The 26866-nt window shown below is 47.5% G+C and overlaps 1 protein-coding gene across 2 annotated transcripts in view; it reads right to left on the reverse strand.

Moving 5' to 3' along the window:
- The window catches only part of RIGI (RNA sensor RIG-I), a 484815-nt gene that overhangs the window by 263321 nt on the left and 194628 nt on the right, over nucleotides 1–26866 (reverse strand). For both annotated transcript variants that reach the window (XM_069239695.1, XM_069239686.1), the window contains exon 4: nucleotides 12548–12698. In XM_069239695.1, the coding sequence (XP_069095796.1) occupies nucleotides 12548–12698 (151 nt within the window). The remainder of the gene's footprint in view (nucleotides 1–12547; nucleotides 12699–26866) is intronic.

The raw sequence follows: 26866 nt of genomic DNA on the forward strand, positions 1-26866 counted from the left end.
GAATCTACCATTTCCTTCAACCATCAACCATCAACTACCAACTATTTTAGGAGGACTTTAGATTTCTGGAATAACCAATCTGGTTCAGTGATTGCAGACTCAGAGTGGAAAAATTTTAGGAGATCATTGACTTTACACAATATCACCCCTATTCTCTCGCAAACCAAATTCTGGACACTACATAATATTGTTGGACACCTTCTCGCCTACACGCAGTATTCCTACTTGTTGGAATTGCCAGGAAGAGATTGGAGACCTTCCTCATTTGATTTTTTACAGTAAACAGGTCCAAAAATTCTGGACTGAAGTCTTCCTTTTTATCTCCAACCTGTTCCACATTAAACCGAGGAACAATTCCTCATTTTTAACCACTGGCTTTCTAAACACTAATATCAAAACAGATTTAGACCATCTCCTTCTTGACCTTTCAGCACATTAAATCATCTATTTCCCATATCAGAATTGATCAGCATCTTACTCAATTTTTTTCCTTATTCCCTAAATGTTCTTGCTCTTTTCCAAGCTATTTCTTTCTTGCACTTCGCTATTCATCTAATGAAGTATTGCTCATGTATGTATACAGTGCCTTGTTCTCACCTATATGTTACTATTACATAGTGGTTTAAGACAAGCAATTTATGTATGTAAAATTGTAATTATTAGTTTCCTTTTTTCCTTGTTAAATATAAAAGAATAAAATCTCTTCTTTGAACAAAAAAAAAAAACTTTTAAAATTCAACATTTTTAGAATTTTCATAGTTAATAATGAAGGACAGGACATTATTTTGTCAACAATTTCAATCCCACTTCTTTTTTACATACCGGCCAGCCTTCATAAAGTTTACATTTTAAAGCAGGGCAGCATCAGCAGCCCTGACTGTTTCAGACACCACTTCTCTGTGAATGGAAAATCTCACTGTCTCATCTTTAAGATATCCTCCTACCCACAGTCTCACTTCCAGGCTACTCACAATAAACCACTGCATTGAGGTTTCAGAATAACAATAAGGCCAGTCAACCCCAACCAAGCCAGTCACAAGGCTGGGGGAAGAGGGGAGTGCCGGCAATGCCCAGTGCGTGGACAGGGCCCCTACGTGCAGATGGAAGGGCTCAAGGCAAAACAGAACTGTCACACAACTGGAAAGGTATCAGGAGATGGGACAGCCCCATAGTGTTTACTCACTGGAAAGTGTAGTATGTTTTCAGTGTCCACCTAGTGTAATAAGGTAGCCATGACCAGTGCTAGACTTAGCCCTCCTGAACGAGGGCAGATGACATCAGATCCAGTCCTCGGGGTTGGCAGGGGTATTTAGGTGGGCTCACCACCTGGATCTTCCTCTTTTCTGGTGGTGCCAATCGCAGAAGTATTTGACACCCACCCACCTGGCACAATCAGGAGTGCCAAAAGGAGCAGCCAAATGCTGTAGAGTATTGCTAGTAGAGTTACTGGGTCATCCTAATGCAAAAAGTGAATAATATCCCATCAGATGGAGATGGGGCTGTTAAATATGATATCCTCAGGCCATAGGGGGCCATGTGAAGAACGCAAGTCATGCTACAAGGGAAAGTTGATATCCTGACAGCTGAGGGTTGACCTTACTTCACTTTGTTGTGGCACAGGGGCAGCAACCTTTAAAAATATATTTGGCTGCAGCCCCAATACGAAATACACAGCACCGGATGGCTAATAAGACAGTACTGTGATGCCTGGTGGCTGGAGATTGGTTTAGGATAGGTGTCAGCAGTTAGTCCTAAATGGTGCTACACACATTTGAGCACCCGTAAGTTAACCCTACCTATGTACTGCATAAGAGAATATGAAAAAACTTGTGACAGTTTGTCCAACAAATACCGTATGGTCTGTTTTATTGATGGTGATGCAACTGTATGTCTGTTACCGAACTATGGCCCTGATTTATACTTTTTGGTGCAAAACTGCAGTTTTGCACCAAAAAGATTAGCACCGGCTTGCACCATTTCTGTGCACCAGCCGGGCACCATATTTATGGAATGGTGCTAGTCGGTGCAAAGGGTAGCTAGTGTGAAAAAAAAGACGTTTTTCGGGTGGGGCTGGAGGTATGGAAGAAGGGGGTTTTGCACCAAAAAATGACGTTAGGCAGGTTAAAGTAAAAAAAATGACTCTAAACTGCCTAGAGTCATTTTCTGATGCAAAAGCATCCATACCACATACCATACCATACCACATGACTCCTGTCTTAGAAAAGTCAGGAGTCATACCCACCACCCCAATGGCCAGCACAGGGGACTAGGGTCCCCTGGGCATGACAATTGCACCCAGTGCCATGTAGGGGGGGCCATTTCAGGGTTCCCAATGGCACTTTAAAAAAAAATACTTGCCTGTACTTACCTATACTTACCTGGGATGGGGTCCCCCATCCTCCGCTGTCCCTCTGGTGTGGGTGGGGGTGTCCATGGGGCCTGGGGAGGGCACCTGTGGGCTTATTCCATGGTGTTCCACCATGGAAATAGGCCCACAGGTCCCCTAACGCCTGCCCTGACCCAGGAGTTAAAAAATGGTGCAAAGCAAGCTTTGCACCATTTTTTACTCCTCCCCCCACCGTGTGTGATTTTTGCCCGTGAGGATAAATAAGGCGCTAGGGCCTTATAGTCATTTTTTGCCCGGGAACGCCTACCTTGCATCTCATTGATGCAAGGTAGTTTCTGCAGGCAAAAAAATGACTTAAACTCCAATATTTTGGCACTAGGCATGTCTAGCGCCAAAATATAAATATGGAGTTAAGTTTGCGCCGGATTTGCATACAAAAAATGATACAAATCCGGCACAGAGTATAAATATGCCCCTATGTCAGATGACAGAAGGGCTGGGGTGGAAACACCACATGGAGCACCATTTTCACACAGCTGGGGAAGGTTGCGGAAACATTATTTGCCGCTGTGAAGAGTTACAGAAAGGAAATTGGAATATCATTAAAATCAAAGGTATTTTCATCAAAATTGCAGATTGTCACAAATGGGTGCGTTGCCTGCAACTAGCTGTTTTTCACGGGAGTAAAAGTTGATTTTGTTTATATGCTCTTCTAACCATTAGGACCCATGTCAAGAGCAGCCCATCTAAACCTTCACTGTCGAATTCCTCATTACGGCAATCCCTTTCCTAACGTTCCCTGTGAGCTTCTTCTAGGGTGACCACACCACCGCAATTTTCACAGACTGGCCGTAATTTCAACCTAATGTCTGTTGCACCTGATTAATGGTTTAACGGATGGCATTTGTCCGTAATTTTAGCCTTTCAGCTAAAGGACAAGATGAGAATTCCCCAGCTGAAGTGAGGGTGCCTGCTTCCTGAGAGAAATACAAATGTGTGCAATTTTTTAAATCTGCAATTGTAAATGATGCTCTGGAGCCAGTATAGGCATTAATTAGTGGGGTCCCTTGAAGCTTCCTGTGACAAAGATATTTTCTTTGTGAGAGGTACTGTAAGGGTGATCTAAGCTGAGTTGTGGGGTGCGTGCTTTTAACTGACAGTTATACAAATGTTTGCACTAGGTATTATCAATATATTACTGAACTCTATACTTTAGAGACAGGTTTTTATCTTTAACCTAAATGTATATGTGCATTTTGTGGCAGCCTAGATTATAATGTATGCAATGCAAGTTTAAAATAATGACTTACACATTCCCAGTGCTTTCAGAGACCTTTTAGCACTAAAAATACAATTCTATGGGGGTGTGGCCTCTCCTTGGATGTGTCCTAAGATTGACCATTTGTCCTGAACTTTGACTCTTTGAGCTAAATTATTTACAGTCCTACCTCCATGCCAGGTGGTCATTTGAGAGCTGACCTTTGCATTCTGATGTCGAGTCCCGCCCACACCTCATCCCCACGGCTAGGTATCACTGCCTGATCCCTGACACCACCCAATTTCTAAGAGAAGTGTAGCTGCCTCATCACAGTTCCCGACACCTCCCCCAAGGCAATATGTTAATTAATGTAAGTTGTTTATTTAAAAAAAAAATTGGAATGATTACAGCATCTGAGGGGTAGGATTGAGGCTGAAGCGAGGTCTAAGTTTAAGGGTAGCGTTACTGTAAGCTTTAGGGCTGTAGTTAGGGTAAGCAATGGAGAAAAGTTGTGTGAGGGCGTGAGGTTAAAAACATTTTATGATTAACCTTTGACTTGGTGGGTAGTGGGTATGATGTGGCTTAGGGTAAGGTTAAGGGCTATGGTTAGGAAAGGGGCTAGGATGTGGACTATAGTGTTAGGGTTTCTCGACGTAACCACAGTAATTACTAAATGTGTCGGCACACATTATTGTGGTTATGCTGCCCTCTAAAGGTCCATTTTATTTTTTTAAATGAGCGTTAGTGTTTAATTCGGGCAACATTAATGAATAATTCTCTGCTGCTTTATGATGTTTAGGAGCTGGAGTTATGCGCACCAGTCGTGACTAACGGATTGAAATGCTTCATACAGTAAAAAAAACACGATGAAAACAACAGCTTTCTATATACACCACATGTATGAGATAAAGAATTGGCACAAATAATTGAATGTGATAAAAAGCGTGGACGTCATTTAGGGGTCGCCAGAGGTTGCAGCTGCAAACCCTGGCAGTGCCTTTGCGATCCCTGGACTCAGAGGTGACAAATTCAGTGCTAGGAACACAGCGACAGCTGGTCCGGAGGTCAGTTGGAACTCCACTTTCTTTGTTTTCTGTCTATTTGTTATCACACTATTAGTGAATAATGTATGTATGTATGTATGTATGTATGTATGTATCTCTATTTGTAAAGCTCGTTCCAAGCGTGGCATCGAAGCACTAAGCAACAGTAAGGAGAGTGACAGAAAAACATAACGAGAGGGTGAAATACAACTACAGAGGAAAGAGCTAGGTTTCCAACTGCTTCCTAAAGGCCAAAAAGTGTTTGTCCCTTCCTAATAGTCAGGGGGAGCATGTTCCAGTGTTTGGCAGCAGTCACTACAAATGCTTTGTCACCCCAAAGTGGCCTTACGAGTGCGAGGGACATGGATCAGGTGAGATCCTGCTGATCTAAGCTGACGACCAGGCACATACCAGTGTAGAGTAGAGGAAAGTTATTCAGATCCTAATGAATGAAGGGACTTATGTGCCAAACAAAGAGTCTTAAAAATGATACGCTTCCCGACAGATAACAAATGTAGCTGTTTAAGACTGCCGCTAGCGGAAGTTGAGCGGGGAAGATCTAATATTAGATGAGCGGCCATATTCTGGATCAGTTGTAGTTTGTAGAGAGAGTCTTTATCTTTGTTTTGCATCAAGGCATTACAGTAGTCCAGTTTAGAGATCATCAAAGCGAGGGACACAGTGATTCTAAGCTCCTTTTGTAAATATGGAAAAAATAATTTCAAGATTTTGAGAGTTCAAAAACAAGCTTTGGTGGTAGAGTTAGCTTGAGATTTAAAAGTCAAACAGTTGTCAAACATGATCCCCAAATTTCTGGTAGAGGTTATGGGGGCAGGCAGATCACCACACGATGGAGGCCACCAACGTGAGCTCCACAATTCCCTACTAGAGCCAAAGAGCAAAATCTCTGTTCTGTCGCCATTCATTTTGAGCCAGTTGAAACCCATCCATCTATTAATCTCACTCATGCAGTGATGGAATCGATCTGCAACTTCCTCCCAGTTCTTATGAACAGGAATAACTAGTTGAGTGTCGTCCGCATAAGAGGTGGCCAAAAAGTTAAATGACCGGATGAGTCTGGCCAATGGGGCAATGTACAGATTAAACAATGTGGGGATAAGAGAGGAGCCCTGAGGGACTCCACAAGGTAATTGATATGCAGGAGCTCTGAAATCACCACAACCACAGAGGTAGATCTTTCCCCTAGGAAGGACTTCAGAATATTCAGAGCTGTCCCTCTAACAGCCGCTTGATGGAGACGGTGTGCCATAATGTGTGGCGAGATGGTATCAAAAGCGGCAGATAGGTCCAAGAGCACTAAGATAGTTCCCTGCCTCTCATCAACTAGTCTATGAATAGTGTCTGAGGTGGTAATGAGGGCAGATTCAGTGCTATGGGCTTTCCTGAAGCCTTGCTGAGAGGGATCTAGGCCACCAGAATCTTAAAGAAATTTGGCTAGTTCTGTATTAATTTGTTTTTCGAACATTTTAGTCTGGAAAGGCAGCAAGGCAATGGCAGAAGATTCTTAAGATCATTTGCCACTCCATCAGGTTTCTTTTTCAGAGAAACCACCATCTCTTCCTTCCATGATGAGGGAAATTCTACAATATTCAGAATCTCCTTAAATACCGGCACAAGGCACAAGGACACTGGCTCAGGGACAAGCTGCAATATGTGGTAGGGGCAGGGATCACTGGGGAGCCTGACTTAATGCCCATCATGAGCTCTATGATCTTCCCCAGCTGCAAAGGCTGGAAATTAGTAATTATGGGAAAATCAGTGCTTTTTTTTTTTAAAGATATTTTATTATCATTTTATTCTCATACATTGATAATACAATTATAACGTATTCATTTGAAAGCATCAAACATTTCCAATAGAAGTTATACTGTTCCGATTCGTAGACAGTGTTTGCTCTTGCGTGCTTTTAGTTTATATAACTTCTTAACCAGTTTTCTATAGAACTATTTACATGATGGTGATTAACTTGGGGTAAGTGTCAATTGTAGGGTGGAACTAAGTGTGGGCGCTCTGTGATTGCAGCCATCTCACAACGTTCTCACTTTAATTTGTACCTGCCCGGGGGTTACTTTTGTCTAGTGGGTGGGTGCATTGATGTGACTCTTTGGCCTATCCTGGACAGTATCTGCTACACCCAGGAGGGTGCCGCCTCCCTCGACCACTTTTTACTTGGCGTTGGAGACCCTCGTACTATTTTCCAGCCGTTAGTGTTGCGTTTTAGTGCACCTGTCAGCTCTACTATTCCTAGCTAGTGGGTGTCCTGGCTAGTCTTGGTGTATTTCAACTCCACTATCTCGACGTTGCTATCTTTCTAAGATTTCTTCCCATAGGGGGGCGATGGAAAATCGGTGCTTATTGAACTATTTAAGTGTTCATATGAGTCTGGTACCCCCAGTGATTGAGCAAAGCTGGCTTGAACTTGCATAACTTTGTTTTAAAAAAAGGTGGCAACCCTGTTGCAGAATTCTTGTGAGCTCTCCAGCTCTGGGGGGTAGAGGGAGCAGTGAGGGAGCGTATCACTCTAAAAAGTTCTCTAGGGACATTTTTTGCTTCCCTAATTTTAATAATGTATTATTCACTATAAGTGTAATAAAAATGGAGTACAGTTAGCTGGAATATGCCCTTCCATAACAGCTGAGGTAAGTAAAACATGCTTTTAAATGTATGTTGTGTGCACGCTTGAGTTTGTGTGTATGTAAGTATGTGTGTGTGAATGAAAGTGGAGGTCAAAGGGCATGTGATGTCACTTCCGCTACCCCTGGCATTTCTGTGAATTGACGTCCATGATAAAAAGGGTGATGTTGAGTGTATTTGCTTACATGTAAATTAGTATCTCACGTATTCCAGTGGTGGTGGTGAGAAAAAAACACAGAATAATTGTGAGATAAAATATGACAGACAATGTCTCAAGTCGGGGCATGACTCAAGATATAATGGCTTGATATTTATATATATAGATATCAAGCCATTCATTCACCACTTCCTCAGCCCTGTTGCGGTAGGCCATGGCGGGGTTGCAATGGTTGCAATCCCCTTCAATCCTGTCAGCAGTTCACTTCCACAGCAACCCTTTACACCTGAAGGCAGCTAAACACCCAACGCGTTTCGGAAATCTCAGTTTCCTTGATCGCGGGTCAAACCAAACCCCTCATACCCACCATTTTTAAACACCAGGGCAATCATGAAAAATAAAAAAAATTGAATACATTGACACTCACCAGGCTCACGGTTGAGAGAAATATCTCAATATGGCGCCGACATTATGACATATGTATATGAATTAGTCCTACTATTATGTTTAGTGAGGTAATGCGTGAAATAGGTAAAATCATGGGCCATGATATATATTGATAGGAGCAATGTTTTAAAGTTCACTTGATTAAGAATTGTCTCTGTGGTAGAAAAATGTTGATTTGGGAATGCCTTGATTATGGAATCACAGTGATGAAAATGTAAACATGAATTAGCATATGAGTTATAGAGGAGTTAATCACCAAGATATTTATGTATATGAGAAACATTCAAAGATGGCGCTTCATTTTTTACATATGTATTGCTAGTCCTATATTTATGTTTAGTAGGGTAACCTTAAAAAAGTTTGTAAAATCATTGACCGCTAACCGTCATCAAGGCTCCGGCCAAAACGCGTTGGTGAAGCTATTGTAAATTAAATTGCATCTATCTGAACTTCGGTGTTCATACCATTCTTCTTATTTCCAAAAGGGGACCGTGGTTTTGATTTACAGGGTAAATGGCTTCCTTGATACGGATTGCCGCGCTAAGTGGTCCCTTGTGTTTGCTGGACTTAAAGGATTATATATATAGAAATATTTTATTGCCTAGTGGACCTAGTTTCTATATAAAAATAATTATTTGTTTTGGTAATAACTTTGGTGCCATTTCATGAAACTTCACAAAATGTTCCCAGAAAATATGACACTCACTTCAGCGTCTATCTGGAAAGTTTTGGGGCAATCTGTCAAGCGGAGGTAGAGAAAAAGAGGGGTCCCATGTAGCTTTTTCCCCATGCAGTTTTCCATAGGGGGTGTAAATCTATCTATCAGTAGTTTGGGAGAAATTAAAGAAAAAACAAATTTGTATATAGAGGGACTCAAAGGCTCCGCGAACCCTCCTGAACTCGTGCTGAGATCTGCTTGGCTGACAACACTTCAACAAGGAAGTGTTAGCAGCCATGTTGGGACTTGACTTCAGTCGAGTCCCAGAAAAAAAACAAGAAAAAAAAGAAAAGGGGCCAGGCAAGGTACACCCTGACCTTTGCTCTGGTGCAGGGGAACCAGAAGGACCCCCACAGAGCAAAAAAATATATCTTTTTAATTTTCATCAGGAGTTGTGGTGGATCCATGGATCTACCAAAAATTCAGAAAAAAGTGTGGGCTCCTGCATTTGTTTAAATTAAGCCCCTGGGAGGGCCACATCCCAGGGGCATTGAGATTTTAAATGTGGGGGCTGACCGTCCCTCCCCCCGGAGTCCCGGGGACTGCCACCTTCCCAGGGCTAACATGTAATTAAATGGGGGGGCTGCATGGCACCCCTGCAGCCCCGGGGACTGCTCTCCCAGGGGCTAATATCTAATTAAACGTGAGGCGGCCCAGCCCGCCCCACAGCCAAAGTAACCACCACCTCCCTGGGGCTCAATTTCAATAAGATAGGAAGTCTGTTTTGGAACTTTGGCCTGGGGATCACTACCTCTCTGGGGCAAATGCAACATGGGGGGGGGGCAACATGGCCCCCATGGTGGAGCTAATAATGGCCATCAGGACCGCCACCCCCCGAGCCGGCTCAAGCTATGTCACAGGGTGCCAACCTCTGGGACATAGCTGTTTGCTCTCACTTGGTGGGAGCTCTCACAGCTCCTGCCAAGTCAGAGAAAACACTCGGCTTTCTGCAAGTGAGAGCTGTCAAACAGATATGCATGGAGGAAACAGATGAAAACATTGCTCCCGCAAGTAGGGAGCTGCTATTTAAATCAGCTCCTTCCTTGTGGTAGTAATGCCAGCTCCTGCAGGATGTGGGGAGCTAGCTAGGACTGTGGGGGCCTTGAGGCTCCCCCCCCAGTCCTGCACTCTCACTCTCTCTTCCATCCCATAGTGGGATGGAAAAAAGAGAGAGAGACTGTTATTGCAATAGTGTCTTCATACAATGACTTCAAAGAGTCAGATTGGCAAGATATTTGGTAAGAATGTTATAGTTAGGTTTTGATGGACAGCAGACCATGGTCACTTCTGGCCTAATGGTAAAGCTCTTGGACTGTCACTCAGTAGGCTGAAGTTCCAGATCATTGCATGGCAGTGTCTATGTTTATTTTCCAGTTTTTTGACTGTTTAACAGTCCTAGTGATGTAACATTGAAGTCTATTTCCACTCAAAATATTTGGGTTCAATGTCATAGCTAAGTGGTCATTTCCCTGGGTCCCCGGGGCCGAAATCGGCTGTGGTAGGAGGTCCATGTGGACCCTCCCCCCAAACACAATTAGGAGGCCAGGCCCAGGGGGATGGTGTCCTCGTGGCCGAAATTGACCTGGGGAGGGAGGAAGGGGGAAACGTGGACCTGCGGCCAACTCCCGCTGCGCATGGCCAAAGGCTGTGTGCACTGTGGGGATGTGTGGTTAGGGGATTGGCTGCAGGCCCTATGGCCAACCGCCGCCGCCCATGGCCAAAGGCTGTGCGCAGCAGTTGTTGGTTTAATGTATAGCAATGAACATTACTTCACGTTAAATAAACCATAGAAATTCACTGAAGAAAACAAAGGTTACATTGGCATTATAGTTTGGAAACAGAATTTTAAAAAACATAGAAATTCACTTAAAAAAACAAAGGTTACAGGGACATTATAGTTAGGCTCACATTTTAAACGTACAAAACCATAGATATTCACCTGCTATAGTTAGAGTTATCTCAAGTAAATATAACTCGTGCTCTAAGGTAACTATAATTTACCCCTTTGCCATGACCTGCTAATTACCCCAAGAATTACAGCCCTCATGACATCTTTGATAACATCATTGATATCAATGTGATATTTGCAGTAAAACTTTTGAAGAAAATACTGTGGATGGCGGGGGTGTGAGTTATAGTTACCTCAGGGCATGATGGATTTAACCTAGTTCCGTGACTGGGGTGAGCGTTTGAAAAGTTTCAGCACTCCGTCCATCTTCTTGTTGTGCTGCTATGTTTGCCCTAAGTGGCCAGGGTATGCCCAGACATGGGTCCCTTGCTCACTGTGCCACTGGATCCAAGCTAGTCTGGCTGATCAGGGGTGGAACCCCAAAACCGGTCCTAGAATGGGTTTTTTCGGTCCAGGGTGGATCTGGCATGGCAGTTCAGGCTGGACTGTTCCCATCGGGAACAGGTCAAGGCTGATTTGCATATGGATGGGTCCAAACTGGGGTGGCATGGTGAGCCAAAGAACAATGGATTTAACCCAGATATGTGACTGGGGGTGATTGTTTGAAAAGTTTCAGCATCAAGTCCATCATCTTATTGTGTTACTATGTTCCCCCTAAGTGGCCAGACAATGCCCAAACCTAGGTTGCTTGCTCACTGTGAGGGGCGATACCCCAAAACCAGGATGCTTGTTTGTGGTCCAGGGCCGACCTGGCCTAGGAGTGCAGGCTGGACTGTTCCCCTGGGGAACAGGCCAAGGCAGATTTGCATTTGTATGGGTCCAAACTGGAGTGGCATGGTGAGCAAAAGAATGATGGATTTAACCTAGATCGGTGACTCGGAGTAAGTGTTTGAACAGTTTCACCACTCCATCATCTTGTTGTGTTGTTATTTTCCTGAGATGAGTGCATCCAAGAATTTTGAAGTTTTGCACTCTTGGAAAATTTTTATTTATCGCACACTGCTACATTTTTCACACATAAAATGGAACTTGACAGATAACTGCGGGAGTCCTTACATTTTCTAATTCTGTAAAGAATGTGCTTTAGTAAAAACAACTAAAGGAGCAACATCAACCAATTATCATTAAGGATCTACCGATTATAAATGGAGCCGCTGTGTGGGAAAATGGTGGAGTACGAAAAATGCAGAAAAGAGAAAGACGTGAACGGTGTCATACATATTTTTAAGAACTAACCACTGGCTCATGCTATTTTTTCCAATAGGGCTGATCGTGACATACTGATACATACAATACATAAAAAAAGGAGAGGTACTGGGAGAATTGTGGTCCAGTGTACGTTCTCCCTAAACGTGAACCTGAAAATGAACTGAGTACACTGTTCCAAAAAATCTATCTACATCGACGAGAGGTGTCAGTACTTTATTAGGAGAGCCCTCAAGCATTGATTAGGACGCTGAGCATCATCATTGGGCTATCTCCTCGTCAGGCTGGCACTGCAATGTCTGGCGGACCATCACACATGTAGTGGTGGCACTCAACCGGAGATGGTGTCGCAGATCCAATAGGGTCTGCAGTACGTACTGACAAAGAAAAGAGAGGAGAGTGAAAGATAGGTTAAAATTGGCTCTGAACCCCCTGTATCTCAATTTAATCACTCACAATGAGGATCAGGCCAAGATTAGAAAACAAGCAGAGGAGTACTTGAAGGGAATAATGTCCCACTGTACTCCTAAAAAAGGGAAAGGAGGAGATGTACTCCGTCCTAACCACACCATCTCCGGTTGAGTGCCACCACTACATGTGTGGTGGTCTGCCACACATTGCAGTACCGGTCTGACGAGGAGATAGTCCAATGATGATGCTCAGCGTCCTAATCGATGCTTGAGGGATCTCCTACTAAAGTACTGACACCTCTCGTCCCTGTAGATAGTTTTTTTGGAACAGTGTACTCAGTTCATTTTCACATACAATACATAGTCAACAAATCTGTTAGCGTTTACTTTCACCTACCTGGTTTTAAATCCCATAGTGCAAGAACATTGTCATAGCTCTCGTTCTCCAAAGCAATATAAAACGTTTTAGGCCACTCTTCCTTGTCTGAGCGGAGGAGGCAGTCAATAAGTTTTTCAGCCCCAGCCACTGGGCCTTTTCCATCTGTTATCTGCATCAACGTAAAACATGGCTTAAAATACTTTCACTCAATTTATTACATACTAGAGTAACACAGAAATCACCCTCTTAGCAGATACACACATTCCGTAAGAATAACTATTCTTAAACATAGTTTCATTAACATTCAAATGCCAACATAAATTCACCATGTGCAGTGGAGACGAAAACCCCACTGTCAATCGCATGCAGGAGAGAAATAGGTTTCTTGATGGTGATCACATCTCATTATCGAGGATTCTTGAAGACACTTACTAAAAGGCCATCAAGGTTCAAGAATATTCACACAATCACACATTTTAAGATTAAATAATGGGCTTCATTTAAAAAAAGTATGCTTGGAATTCCACCTGGGGTAGCAAGCAGTAAATTATGATCATTTCAAATGCAAGAAATACCACCTGACAGTAGAAAACCACACTGTGAAGTTACAGCTACTGATAAAGGTACCACCAATGGTATATGCTCTACTCGTGGACATCTCATTACAGAAAATAATCACTACCCTGCACAAAAGTATTTAGGGCCTCCTTTACAAGGCCTTTGCGACACCATAGAGTCTTATTTTTCACGCAGCTGTGATGCTAAGTATTGATTTACACTGCTCCAGATTTACAAAATGACACATGGGGCCCAATGTGTTAGTTTGTAAAGCCTTGCATCACATTATACCTGCGACAGGCAGAACTTACGCAGTGAAATTTACATTTCACTGTGTCATTCTGCAACTTCACTGCGTCAAAAACAGGCACGATTTTTGTCTATGGAAGCCTTCTTCATATTGCTGGAGTAGCGTCATTTTTTGACACTAGTCCAGCAATGCGTCAGTTTAGCCCCACAGATGTGTCAGAATTTCTGATGCATCTGTGAAAACATGTACCATGGAGCTCTGTATAGTAAATACAGTGCATCCATGGTGTAGTTAGGGAATCTTTGGGCAGCGCAAGTAATCTGACGCATCAAACCAATGCGTCAGTTTCTTGTAAATGAGGGCCATAGTGCCTTAAAGACAATGCACTCTGAGCTGTACTTGAATTGTGTAAAACACAGAACCAGCTTTCACTAAGTGAAGATGTGGTATGTGCCATCACTAGACAGCTAGACAGTGAATCAGGACTGTTTTGTGCTGTAAGGGCCCTACTCCTACACCTGCAGTGTCAATATATTTTTTGCGGTAAATCTGACCACCGACACAATTTCTATAGGCATGCAAATATGTGTTCTGCTGGGTGTATTTTTAACTATTCATGGATATGGCACTTGTAATGAGTTAACCTTGTTTGTATTTCCATACTAGTGGTAATTGGAGTACTTCAGGACAACTGTAAGCAAGTACATCATTTTTTGTAGCAGTTTTCCCACTTTTTTCTGTCTGGCTAGGCTGGCTTTAGTATTATTTTCTCTATGCCACTGCTGAACAGTGGTATACTGCCTCTGCTTTGCTGCGAGAAAATTTACTGTGCAATGGGTTCACCTAATTGGCTTATTTAACTTTACTGCAAGGCCAAGGTAGATGGTGCAAGAAATGCACCAGTTGCATGGGAGTTAAACATCATGGGGGTTATTACAACTTTGGAGGAGGTCTTAATCCGTCCCAAAAGTGACGGTAAAGTGACAGATATACCACCAGCCGTATTACAAGTCCATTATATCCAATGGAACTCGTAATACGGCTGGTGGTATATCTGTCACATTTGGGACGGATTAACACCTCCTCCAAAGTTGTAATAACCCCCAATATGTGCTGCTGTGTGTATTTACACCACCCACATATATGACAAAAAATATGGTTTCTGCTAGCACCATGGTGCTCTGACTAGGCTGAAATTTAAAGGCACTGCACTGGTAAAAGTGTCTTTGCCATATAGGAAACCCTATGGTCACCACTAAAGTGTACATTATAAGCACACAGTGCTGCAAGCTTAATATATAAAAATGAGGCATACTACATGTGGGAATAGAATGCCACCAGAATGAACACTTAGCCAAAATCTCTTTGTGGTGCAATTAAAGGTACATTTCTGTGAACCAGCCTATAAAGAAAATAATTATTTTGTATTCCCCTAGGGTAAATACAAGAAAAAAGATTAAACGTTATTTTTCACTTAGTTTCAAGAATGTAATTCAAAAGTGAAAGTTGTTTTTTGGTAATTTTAGTGAAAAACTGAAAGAAAAGTTACCTGTAGCAAGTTCACTTTCTGCTGCTTAATAGAAATCTGAATTAGAACCAGTTTGCCTATCAGCCCTCCCATTAAAGTCCAATAAGCATTCCTGTCTGGCAGCCACTAATCATGTTCCGAGAACAACGTGGTTCGACATTTGGGTCCAGGAAGGTAGGGGTATTGTCAACAACTGGTCACTTACAGGGATTGGGCATCTGGGAGGGGGACAAGAACAAGTGATTCAACAAAGGACAACATTAACCCTTCTCCTGCTGACTTGGTGATGCCACATGTGGATGGTGGGAACTGGTCCTATTAAATCCCAGGGGCATTCTACATTTCCTGACTCTAACCCAGGAAGGAGGGAAAACAAGTTTAAACCCTCACAAGTGGCAGGCACCTAATCTTAATAGGGAAGTGCTACAAAAAGATCATAGCTCCTTCAGGCAAAGATTGGCAATTCCCAGTTTATTTTTAAGGGCTTCCAGGAATGTTTGCCCTTTACAAAAAGGAGAAGTGCTAGGCAAGTGTCTGAGTGTAATCAGAATGTAGTAAATTCTCCAATGTCTTAGTGCACAGGTTAAGACTGGCACCTTACCCACCACCTCCCCAAAGTATTCCTGGACCTGGGAAAAACATCTGGAAAGAAAAGGAAAGGACTATGGGGGTCATTACAACATTGGCGGTAAAAGCCGCTTACCGCTGTGCAGAAGACCGGCAACACACCGCCGCGGCCGCGGAATTCTGCCACGGTCATTATGACCCACTGCTCGGAATCCGCCAAAATTCAGACACCCACACAAGTCCGCCACACCAAAGGTCAGTGATAAACTGGCGAAAACAAAACCTCCACCATCACGCCAACAGAAATACGCGCACACTATCACGACACACGAATCCACGCAGCGGTCTTTCAACCGCGGTATTCCATTGGCGGTACACACCGCCGCACTCAAAATACACACACATAAACAAAACACAGCCACACTGGACAATTTGAAATACACACCTGATACACATACACACACCACTCCCACACACCCAATACAATATAAAACACACACCCACATCACCCACAAACCCCTACAACCAAAATTCACGACCAAAGGCCAGAGAGAGACACCACCATCAACAATACTAGCATCCACAAGCACACAACACCATCACCCACATAACTTCCACACACCTCACACAACACACCACTACATATCACCACACTTATCACCACACACCCCACCCCTCACATCACCTACACCACCCCATGGCACGGCAAAGACAGCCCAGGTTCTCGGAGGAGGAACTCAGGGTCATGGTGGAGGAAACCGTCCGGGTAGAGCCACAGCTATTTGGATCACAGGTGCAGCACACCTCAATTGCAAGGAAGATGGAGCTATGGCGAAGAATAGTTGACAGGGTCAACGCAGTGGGACAACATCCAAGAAATCGGGACGACATCAGGAAAAGGTGGAACGACCTACGGGGGAAGGTGCGTTCCGTGGCCTCAAGACACCACCAGGCGGTTCAGCGGACTGGCGGCGGACGCCCACCTCTTCACCCACAACTAACAACATGGGAGGAGCAGGTCTTGGCGAATCTGCATCCTGAGGGCCTCGCAGGAGTTGGTGGAGGAATGGACTCTGGTAAGTCAAATCTTAACTATTACATCCCCCACCCTACCTGTATGCTATCACATACCCCCACCCTCACCCTCACCCCTACCACTCCAACTCCTCACAAATGTACCAATATCACAAACAACACATCCCAACACCAAGCCCTGCATGCAACAACAACGCATGGACACCCATCCCTAAAGCATGCCCACTGCACATACCCATACAACCCCCTAAACCATCATCACACAAGTTCCCACACAGGAATGCCAGCACTGGGGTACACGGTCACCCACCCATTGCACACCATGACACACACAGATGCAATAATCATGCCTTTCCACCCCTGCAGGACCACTACCCAACTTCACCAGACAGGAGGGTCCAGACATGTCCACTCCACCCACAGAAGAGGCCCACAGTGATGACAGCACCTCTGTCCAACTGGATTTAGATGACCAGCCCGGACCATCGTGGGCCTCGGGACAGTCGGTTCCCCTCACACTGGCACAGGCCACCACAGACCTTCCCCCCCCTCTGGAAACACCAGCACAGCACCCACCCAGCGGGCCCATACCTCCGTCCCCAGGACACGTCAATAAGCTGTGTGTCCACCACTACAGGGAACCCAGGATAACCCACCACCCCAACAACAACAGGGACCTGGGGGCAGTGGCAGTGGGCACACGGTCCAGGGGACGGAGGCCCAGGAACACAGGGGAACTGGGAGGGCTGCTGTGCGACAGGGGGCGGACAGGCCAAGGGAACCCACTCTCCACAAGGCCCTCTCCTCCATCATGGGAGCATACCACCACTCCCAGGAGACGATGGCAACGGTCCTGGCCAAGTTTCAGGAGACCCAGCGGCTCCAGGAGGAACAGTATTTGGGCTTCAGGGAGGAACTCAGAACCATCAGCTCCACCCTGGGCACCATTGTAGGGGTGCTGAAGGAAGTACTCAACACCAGGAGGGACACCGTGGCACTCCAAGGGGCCCCTGACACTAGCATGGACGATGAACTGCCCACCACCTCCGCCGGCGCTAGTGGACAGGACGCCCCGCCACAGGACCACCACACCAGCACCCCACCCCCTGCAGACGGAGAACCACCCCGCAAACTGTCCCTGAGATCCAGGAACAAGACAGAGCACGATGCCAAGACCCCCGCCAAGAAATGAGACCACCCTGATTGTCATCCCACTGTCCCACTTTGTCACCCTGTCCATATTTAAACTGCCCCAGCTCCACTTCCTATGCCCATATGGGCAATGCACCTGTGAGACTAATAGACTGGACTCTGCCATGGACAATCCTCCGCCATCAACCCTCACCATTTAACTTCCCCCTCCAATATTTTGCATTTAAATAAACACACCTAAAGCACAAAAAGATCTGGAGTCTGTCTGTGATTTCGAAATAGTGTATTTGCAATTACAGTGACAAAATGTTCATTAAATAGTAATGTCAACATACCTATGTCACACAGCTCTAGTCCATGAGGAATCTAAGCAGATGACACTTGTTGGGACCCACACCTGTGAAACCGTAAGGGAAAGTGACAACTCAGTGACCATACACTGGGTGAAAACGACAGAGGGGATAGAGGTAGTAGTGTAAAAGTACATGTAGTAGGCAGGAATGTATTCTCACCTGTGTTTCACTGGAAATATTGCAGGATCACTGAGTCCCTGTTCTGCATGTCTTCTTCCTCTGCTTCATCCTCAACACTGTCCACAGGCTCCACAGCTGCCACAACACCGCCATCTGGACCATCCTCCTGCAGAAAAGGCACCTGGCATCACAAAGCCAAGTTGTGAAGCATACAGCAAGCCACGATGATCTGGCACACCTTCTTTGGTGAGTAGAATAGGGATCCACATGTCATATGGAGGCACCTGAACCTGGCCTTCAGGAGGCCGAAGGTCCGCTCGATCACCCTCCTAGTTCGCCCATGGGCCTCATTGTAGCGTTCCTCTGCCCTGGTATTCCTCACTGGGGTCAGTAGCCATGACAGGTTGGGGTACCCAGAGTCACCTGCAAATGGCGAGGGAGAACTGTTAGACACACACTAACCTGTAGGGATAACCCCAGACAACCATTCTCACTGTCTTGCTTCCAGGGGCTCACCTAATAGCCACACACAGTGCCTCTGGAGTTGACCCATCACATAAGGGATGCTGCTATTCCGCAGGATGTAGGCATCATGCACTGAGCCAGGGAACATGGCATTCACATGGGAGATGTACTGGGCTGCCAAACATACCATCTGTACACACATTCAACATACCTATGTCACACAGCTCTAGTCCATGAGGAATCTAAGCAGATGACACTTGTTGGGACCCACACCTGTGAAACCGTAAGGGAAAGTGACAACTCAGTGACCATACACTGGGTGAAAACGACAGAGGGGATAGAGGTAGTAGTGTAAAAGTACATGTAGTAGGCAGGAATGTATTCTCACCTGTGTTTCACTGGAAATATTGCAGGATCACTGAGTCCCTGTTCTGCATGTCTTCTTCCTCTGCTTCATCCTCAACACTGTCCACAGGCTCCACAGCTGCCACAACACCGCCATCTGGACCATCCTCCTGCAGAAAAGGCACCTGGCATCACAAAGCCAAGTTGTGAAGCATACAGCAAGCCACGATGATCTGGCACACCTTCTTTGGTGAGTAGAATAGGGATCCACATGTCATATGGAGGCACCTGAACCTGGCCTTCAGGAGGCCGAAGGTCCGCTCGATCACCCTCCTAGTTCGCCCATGGGCCTCATTGTAGCGTTCCTCTGCCCTGGTATTCTTCACTGGGGTCAGTAGCCATGACAGGTTGGGGTACCCAGAGTCACCTGCAAATGGCGAGGGAGAACTGTTAGACACACACTAACCTGTAGGGATAACCCCAGACAACCATTCTCACTGTCTTGCTTCCAGGGGCTCACCTAATAGCCACACACAGTGCCTCTGGAGTTGACCCATCACATAAGGGATGCTGCTATTCCGCAGGATGTAGGCATCATGCACTGAGCCAGGGAACATGGCATTCACATGGGAGATGTACTGGGCTGCCAAACATACCATCTGTACATTCATGGAATGATAACTCTTCCGGTTTCTGTACACCTGTTCACTCCTGTGGGGGGGGACCAAAGCCACATGTGTCCCATCAATGGCACCTATGATGTTGGGGATGTGTCCAAGGGCATAAAAGTCACCTTTCACTGTAGGCAAATCCTCCACCTGAGGGAAAACGATGTAGCTCCGCATGTGTTTCAGCAGGGCAGACAACACTCTGGACAACACGTTGGAAAACATAAGCTGGGACATCCCTGATGCCATGGCCACAGTTGTTTGAAAAGACCCACTTGCAAGGAAATGGAGCACTGATAGCACCTGCACTTGAGGGTGGGATGGCGGATTGCTGACATCAGGTCTGGCTCCAACTGGGTACACAGTTCCTGGATTGTGGCACGGTCAAACCTGTAGGTGGTTATCAAATGTCTTTCCTCCATTGTCGACAGGTCCACCAGCGGTCGGTACACCGGAGGATTCCGCCATCTCCTCACATGTCCCAGCGGACGGTGCCTATGAAGGACAACAGCGACCACAGAGTCAAACAACTCAGAGGTATGTACCCACAGTTTACACAGAACACCATTCATACACAAAATGTGGCCTGTATGTGTGTTGAGACTAGGCATAGGTATGTGTGACGCAGTTGGAAATTAGGCCATGTGGGCCCCTGAAATGGCGGCTGCCTGACCTCTAAAGTGTGACAATGGGATGTGAGGTAACTGCGCTGGCGTTGTACACCGTCGCGGTAGTCGGTCGGAGACCGCGGCGCAATGCTGCATTGATTAACATTAATGATGTTCGATGTACGCCAGCGGTGATGGTGCGCACCGCCGCGGACGTGACCGCCATTTTCTATCTTTTTAATCACTCAATACCTGATCTTTGACAGGAGAGGACCTACACTGCAAGTGCTGCTGTGACCTCGCTCTGGAAGAGACAATGGCTCATGCGTCTGGGGAAAGGGCCCCTGCCTTCACATCGGAGGAGTTGGAGAAGCTCGTCTATGGGGTACACGCTACTCTACGGTCCTCCAGACAAACAGGTAAGTACACAGGGAGCATGTTGTATGGGCTATGCCTGTGTGGAGAGGGCTGGTTGTAAGAAGGAAGGGGGCAGAGTTCTGCGTGCATGAAAGACGGTGGGTTCATGTGCCACATGGCAAGGGTAGGCATGGGGGCCACTCACTTTGATGGTGCAGTTGGTAATGACTTCTCTTCTTCCCCTGTACATTTCATGCAGGTCAGCGCCCACCAGAAGAAAGATATTTGGCGTGCCATCACCAAGGACGTCCGGACCCTGGGGGTCTACCACAGACGGAGCACCCACTGCCGGAAAAGATGGGAGGACATTCGCCGCTGGAGCAAGAAGACGGCGGAGGCTCAGCTGGGAATGGCCTCCCAACGTGGGAGGGGTGCCCGTTGAACCATGACCCCCCTAATGTTCAGGATCCTGGCGGTGGCCTACCCGGAGTTGGATGGGCGCTTGAGGGCATCAGAGCAGACACAAGGGGGTGAGTACACTATTCTGCTGACTTTGCGCGAAGTGGAGGTGTCTGGGTGGGGGAGGAGGGCTGTGGGTTTCCCTAGGCTAGGGCGAGTTCCGTAGGCTAGGCCCCTCCGTAAGGCATGGCCCTGTGGCCTCCCAGCCCACCTCTGTAGAGTGTCAAGTACACCTAGTCATGCCTCTGTGTCATCTATGTGTGCAGATGTCATCCATAGCCTTGTAGGCCATTTCCCAGGAATTGCACTGTAGAGTCCAAGAGCGCGGCGTAGTGCAGGGGGCTTCTGTGTCTGTCTTGTCCGCCAACGGTAGCGGTAATCCATGCACTCAACATGTCTTTCTTCTGTTTCCCCCCCCCTTTTTTGTGGTCTCCCTGTTCATGTGTGCATTAGCATCATCAGGCGGAGGAGCAGTGGCACCGGAGCACGAGGGAGCTGCATCCCACATGGCCATGGAGGGCCACACTACGGACTCAGAATTCACCAGTGGGACGGAGGGCGAGGGGAGCTCCACGGCAGGGACAGGAGCTGACACCAGCGACAGAGACTCGTCCTCTGATGGGAGCTCCCTTGTAGTGGCGGCAACATCTGTGCCCCCCGCATCTACAGGTACAGCAACCACCCCCCCCCCACCAGCACCACCCTCCCAGCAGCCCCTCAGCCTTCACCCCGTGCCCGCTCACCCAGGAGGGTGGGCATCACCTTCGCCCCAGGCACCTCAGGCCCTGCCCCAGTCACCCCTGCTGCCCTCAGTGAGGAGGCCATTGACCTCCTCAGGTCACTCACTGTTGGGCAGTCTACCATTTTGAATGCCATCCAGGGTGTAGAAAGGCAGTTGCATCAAACAAATGCATTCCTGGAGGGCATTCATTCTGGTCAGGCGGCCCTTCACCGAGCCTTTCAAACTCTGGCCTCAGCACTGATGGCAGCCATTGTCCCTGTGTCTAGCCTCCCCCATCCAACTTCCTCCACCCAGACCCAATCCCCTGTACCTCTGCCTATCTCAAGCACACCATCAGACCAGCCTGCACACACCTCACCACACAAGGGAATCTCAGGCAAACATAAGCACCACACATCCCACAGGCACTCACGCAAGCATCACACACATGCAGACACACCAACATCCCCTGCCTCCACTGTGTCCCCCTCCTCGTCGTCTCCCTCCTCCCTCCCAGTCTCGTCTACACTCACACCTGCATGCACTACCTCTACAGCCACTACGTCCCTCACCAGCACACCCACCAGCACACCCCGCTCACGTGCAGTCACCACCCCCACTACCATTCACACATCCCCTGTGTCCTCTCCCAGTGTGTCTGTGACGCCCCTCCGAAGATACACAAATGCAGGCACACACCCACCCAAACAGCTATCCACCTCACAACAGCCTCCAGTGCATGCACCTGCACCCAAAGTCACCAAACGTACACCTCCTACTACCACCACCTCTTCCTCCACTCCCAAACCCCCTCCAGCTACCCGTCCCAGTGTGTCAAAAAAACTTTTCCTGTCCAGCCTTGACCTATTTCCCACACACCCCACGTCCATCTCATAGGTCCCAAAGTAGCACCTCAGCCACAACATCTCCGGGACCAGTGGTGCCTGTAGTCACAGGTATGTGGAATGCACCGGCCACCAGGACAGCCAGTGTGTCACGGAGCCACAGCACAGCCAGTACCCCCCCTGTGAAGCACTAGAAGTTGGCCAGTGCCCGGCAGGAGAGGGGGAAGACTCCAGCCACCCAAGCCGCTCCCAGGGGTCCAGGTGGGAGTGTGGACTCAGCTGTGACACCTCCCAAGGTGGGGAAGGGCCATAAGAAACCAGGCAAGTCTGTGAGGAGCAGCACGGCCGGAGAAGACCGCCATCATCCCCGCTGCCCAGGAGGGCCCCGCCAGCCCCATCCTCGCTGCCCAGGAGGCCACCGCCAGCCCCATCCTCGCTGCCCAGGAGGCCACCGCCAGCCACATCCCAGCTGCCCAGGAGGGCCCCGCCAGCCCCATCCTCGCTGCCCAGGAGGCCACCGCCAGCCCCATCCTCGCCGCCCAGGAGGCCACCGCCAGCCCCATCCTCGATGCCCAGGAGTCCACCGCAAGCCCCATCCTCGCTGCCCAGGAGGCCACCGCCAGCCACAGCCCAGCTGACCAATGAAGAACCGCCAGCTCCAGCCCAGCTGGACAATGAAGGACCGCCAACTCAAGCACCGCTGAACAGGGCAAGCACCGCTGAACAGGGCACCGCCAACTCAAGCACCGCTGAACAGGGCACCGCCAAATCAAGCACCGCTGAACAGGGCAAGCACCGCTGAACAGGGCACCGCCAAATCAGGCACCGCTGGGCCGGGCACCGCCAACTCAAGCACCGCTGAATAGGGCACCGTCAAAACAAGCGCCTCTGAACAGGGCACCGCCAACTCAAGCACCGCTGAACAGGGCACCGCCAAATCAAGCACAGCTGAACAGGGCAAGCACCGCTGAACAGGGCACCGCCAAAACAAGCACCGCTGAACAGGGCACTGCCAACTCAAGCACCGCTGAACAGGGCACCGCCAAATCAAGCACCGCTGAACAGGGCACCGCCAAATCAAGCACCGCTGAACAGGGCAAGCACCGCTGAACAGGGCACTGCCAAATCAGGCATTACTGGGCCGGGCACCGCCAACTCACGCACCGCTGAACAGGGCACCGCCAAAACAAGCACCGCCAACTCAAGCACTGCTGAACAGGGCACCGCCAACTCAAGCAGCGCTGAACAGGGCACTGCCAACTCAAGCACCGCTAGCCCATGAGCGGCAGGGGCACTGACGCAACTGGGACCGTCACGGGGTGAGTGATGCACTTTGGGCACCAGTCCCCCTCCAGAACCAGTGGAGACATGCATCCACTACCTCTGTCCTTCACAGGATGAAGCACTCTGGGCACCAGTCCCCCTCCAGAACCAGTGGAGTCATGCATCCACTACCTCTGTCATTCACAGGATGAAGCACTCTGGGCACCAGTCCCCCTCCAGAACCAGTGGAGACATGCATCCACTACCTCTGTCCTTCCCAGGATGAAGCACTCTGGGCACCAGTTCCCCTCCAGAACCAGTGGAGACTGTTATCCACTTGAGAGACTTTGGCTTTGCACTCCCCAGGATGCAGCAGTGGGCAAACCACCCACTGTATAGACTTGAGAGACTGTGGCTTTGCACTCCCCAGGATGCAGCAGTGGGCAAACCACCCACTGTACAGACTTGAGAGACTGTGGCTTTGCACTCCCCAGGATGCAGCAGTGGGCAGACCGCCCACTGTATAGACTTGAGAGACTGTGGCTTTGCACTCCCCAGGATACATCAATGGGCATGGAGCCCCCTCATTGATCTGGCGCTGTGCACTCATCCCTGAGGTGCCTGTTGTATTTCTATCTGATGCCCCTGCAGTGTTGTCTCCGTCTTGATCTGGTATCGTGTGTGGGCCTCGCCCATGCATTTTGGGCCCAGTGGTCCACAGACTATGAATGGTGCAATACCTGGACTACTATTCTTGGTGTATATTTTGTTAATAGTGTATTTATGTATATTTTTGCGTACTGCATTTTGATATATTACAATGGTTACACTCATTTCCTTTTGTCTTTGCATTCTACCAGGGGGGTTGGGGGGTGTAACTATAATGTATAGATATGTATTAGTGTGTGTGTTGTAGTGGGTGAGGGTGGGGGTGATGGTGTTGCGTGCTGCATGTGTGCCACTGTTTTTTCCCTCCCCCCTCCCCTGTGTCGTAGGTGCAGTACTCACTGTGGTCTTCGCCGCCGGCGTTGGTGCTCCTGGTACAGGAGCAGGAAGACTATCGCAGGTAGGTCCATGGTGTCCTCCTTCCTCGTGGAGTGTGTAGAGGTTAGCGTTTTCCCTTTGAAATTCCTGTTTACGCCGTGTTTTTATCTACGGTGAATCCGCCCCGGAAAAGGTGGCGGATTGGCCTGTCATAATAGTGTGGGTGGTACATTGTCCTCAGCCTGTCTGTTGGCGGTGACCGCCGCGCTGTTTGTTTGTACGGCTGTGGCGGTCGGAGTGTTAAAGTGGCTGTCTTTGTTGGCGGTTTCCACCACGGTTGTAATTCCACATTTTTTGCCGCCGGCCTGTTGGCGGTCTTACCGCCGCTTTAACACCGTCCGCCAGGGTTGTAATGACCACCTATGTCTGAAAGACTGAAGAAAGAAGACCTAAGTGTCCCAAACTCCTGCAGGCACCCATGGACTAAAACTGCTCACCAATTGTCAAGTAGTGGACCTTCCGTTTAGCTGCTCCAGGGATACAAAAAAGAAAGAAAGCCCAACTGACCATTGAGGACTGAGCCCTTCAGTAGTCCTGGCTGGAACGAGACCTTCTTCCTAGAAGCTTGCACTAAGGACCTGAGGGCTGCAAGTGACCAGGAAAAATGTTCCTAGCAGTTGCAGAAAAGCGGGACTTATTTACTGTTATCTACGTCCTGATGATCCGGAAAAGGTACTGAGGCTTCGTAAGAGAGGACACCCCATCAAAAGGCAAGAAAAACTGGTTTATTCCACTCTGACCTTTTTGGTGTGCTGAAAGCTGATTTAACAAGACTTCGCTGTAAAAGGTAACAGGTGGCAGGGAACTCTTCTCGCCTACAGCTTTCAGCTTTGCTATGCTGATGGATTTTGAGAACCAAAAATGTGATTAAGTGCCTGATTTTGAGTTTGACCATCACACTGACTGACCACCTGCTCTTTTGAGAGGCTGGCTGGGGTCATGGATTTGACGACAGTGCTACCACTGGCTCTGCAGTTGGAAGCCCTACTGTGATGGCCCAGCGAAGATGGGGCCAATGGCAGTAGAGTAGCAAGGATACCATGGGCCCTGGTGCAAGCAAGGAAAATTGCCCCTTTGACTGCTGTTGGCACAGTAAAATACAACATTGTCAGTGTTCAGTGGGCCCCTGAAGGCACTAGGCTCCAGTGCCACTGCAATCGCTGCAACAACGGCTGCCGGTGTAGGTGCATCAAACTGTCAACCTTATTTCGAGTGGACGGTCTCACATCTTTTTTTCCCGGGACCACCAGAGAAAGACTAGCCATTCCATGACCCCCCACACTCTTGGAAAAAATCCCAGGGTCATTTACTTTTTTTTTTTTTTTTAACTCTAATAACTCCTTCTTTGATAAAAAAAAAAAGTTTGATGAATGCCTGCCTACAGAAGATGGCAGCTCTCACCAAACTTTCAGGGGCATATTTATACTCTGTTTGCACCGAATTAGTGTCATTTTTTTTTACTCTAATTCGGTGCAAAACTAACTCCATATTTATACTTTGGTGCTAGACCCCTCTAGCACCAAATTTATGGAGTTAAAGTCATTTTTTGAAAGTGGAGACCAACTTTGCCTTAATGAGATGCAAGGTAGGTGTTCCCGTGCAAAAAATGACTCTATGGCCTTAACGCTATATTTAGGGGCATATTTATACTCTGCGGCATATTTATACTCTGTTTGCACCAAATTAGTGTCATTTTTTTTTACTCTAATTCGGTGCAAAACTAACTCCATATTTATACTTTGGTGCTAAACCCATCTAGCACCAAGGCCCTGATTTAAACTTTTTTTGCACTGCATTAACGTCATTTTATGACGCAAAAGTGGCGCAAACTTACAAAATATTGGCCCTTATTTATACTTTTTGCTGCAAAACTGCACTAACTCAGTTTTGCACCAAAAAGTTTAGCACCGGCTTGCACCATTTCTGTGCACCACCCGAGCACCATATTTATGGAATGGTGCAAGCCGGTGCAAAGGGAAGGCTAGAGTTTAAAAAAAAT

The sequence above is a fragment of the Pleurodeles waltl genome, chromosome 1_2 (assembly GCF_031143425.1).
Source record: "Pleurodeles waltl isolate 20211129_DDA chromosome 1_2, aPleWal1.hap1.20221129, whole genome shotgun sequence".
Taxonomy (NCBI): Eukaryota; Metazoa; Chordata; class Amphibia; order Caudata; family Salamandridae; genus Pleurodeles; species Pleurodeles waltl.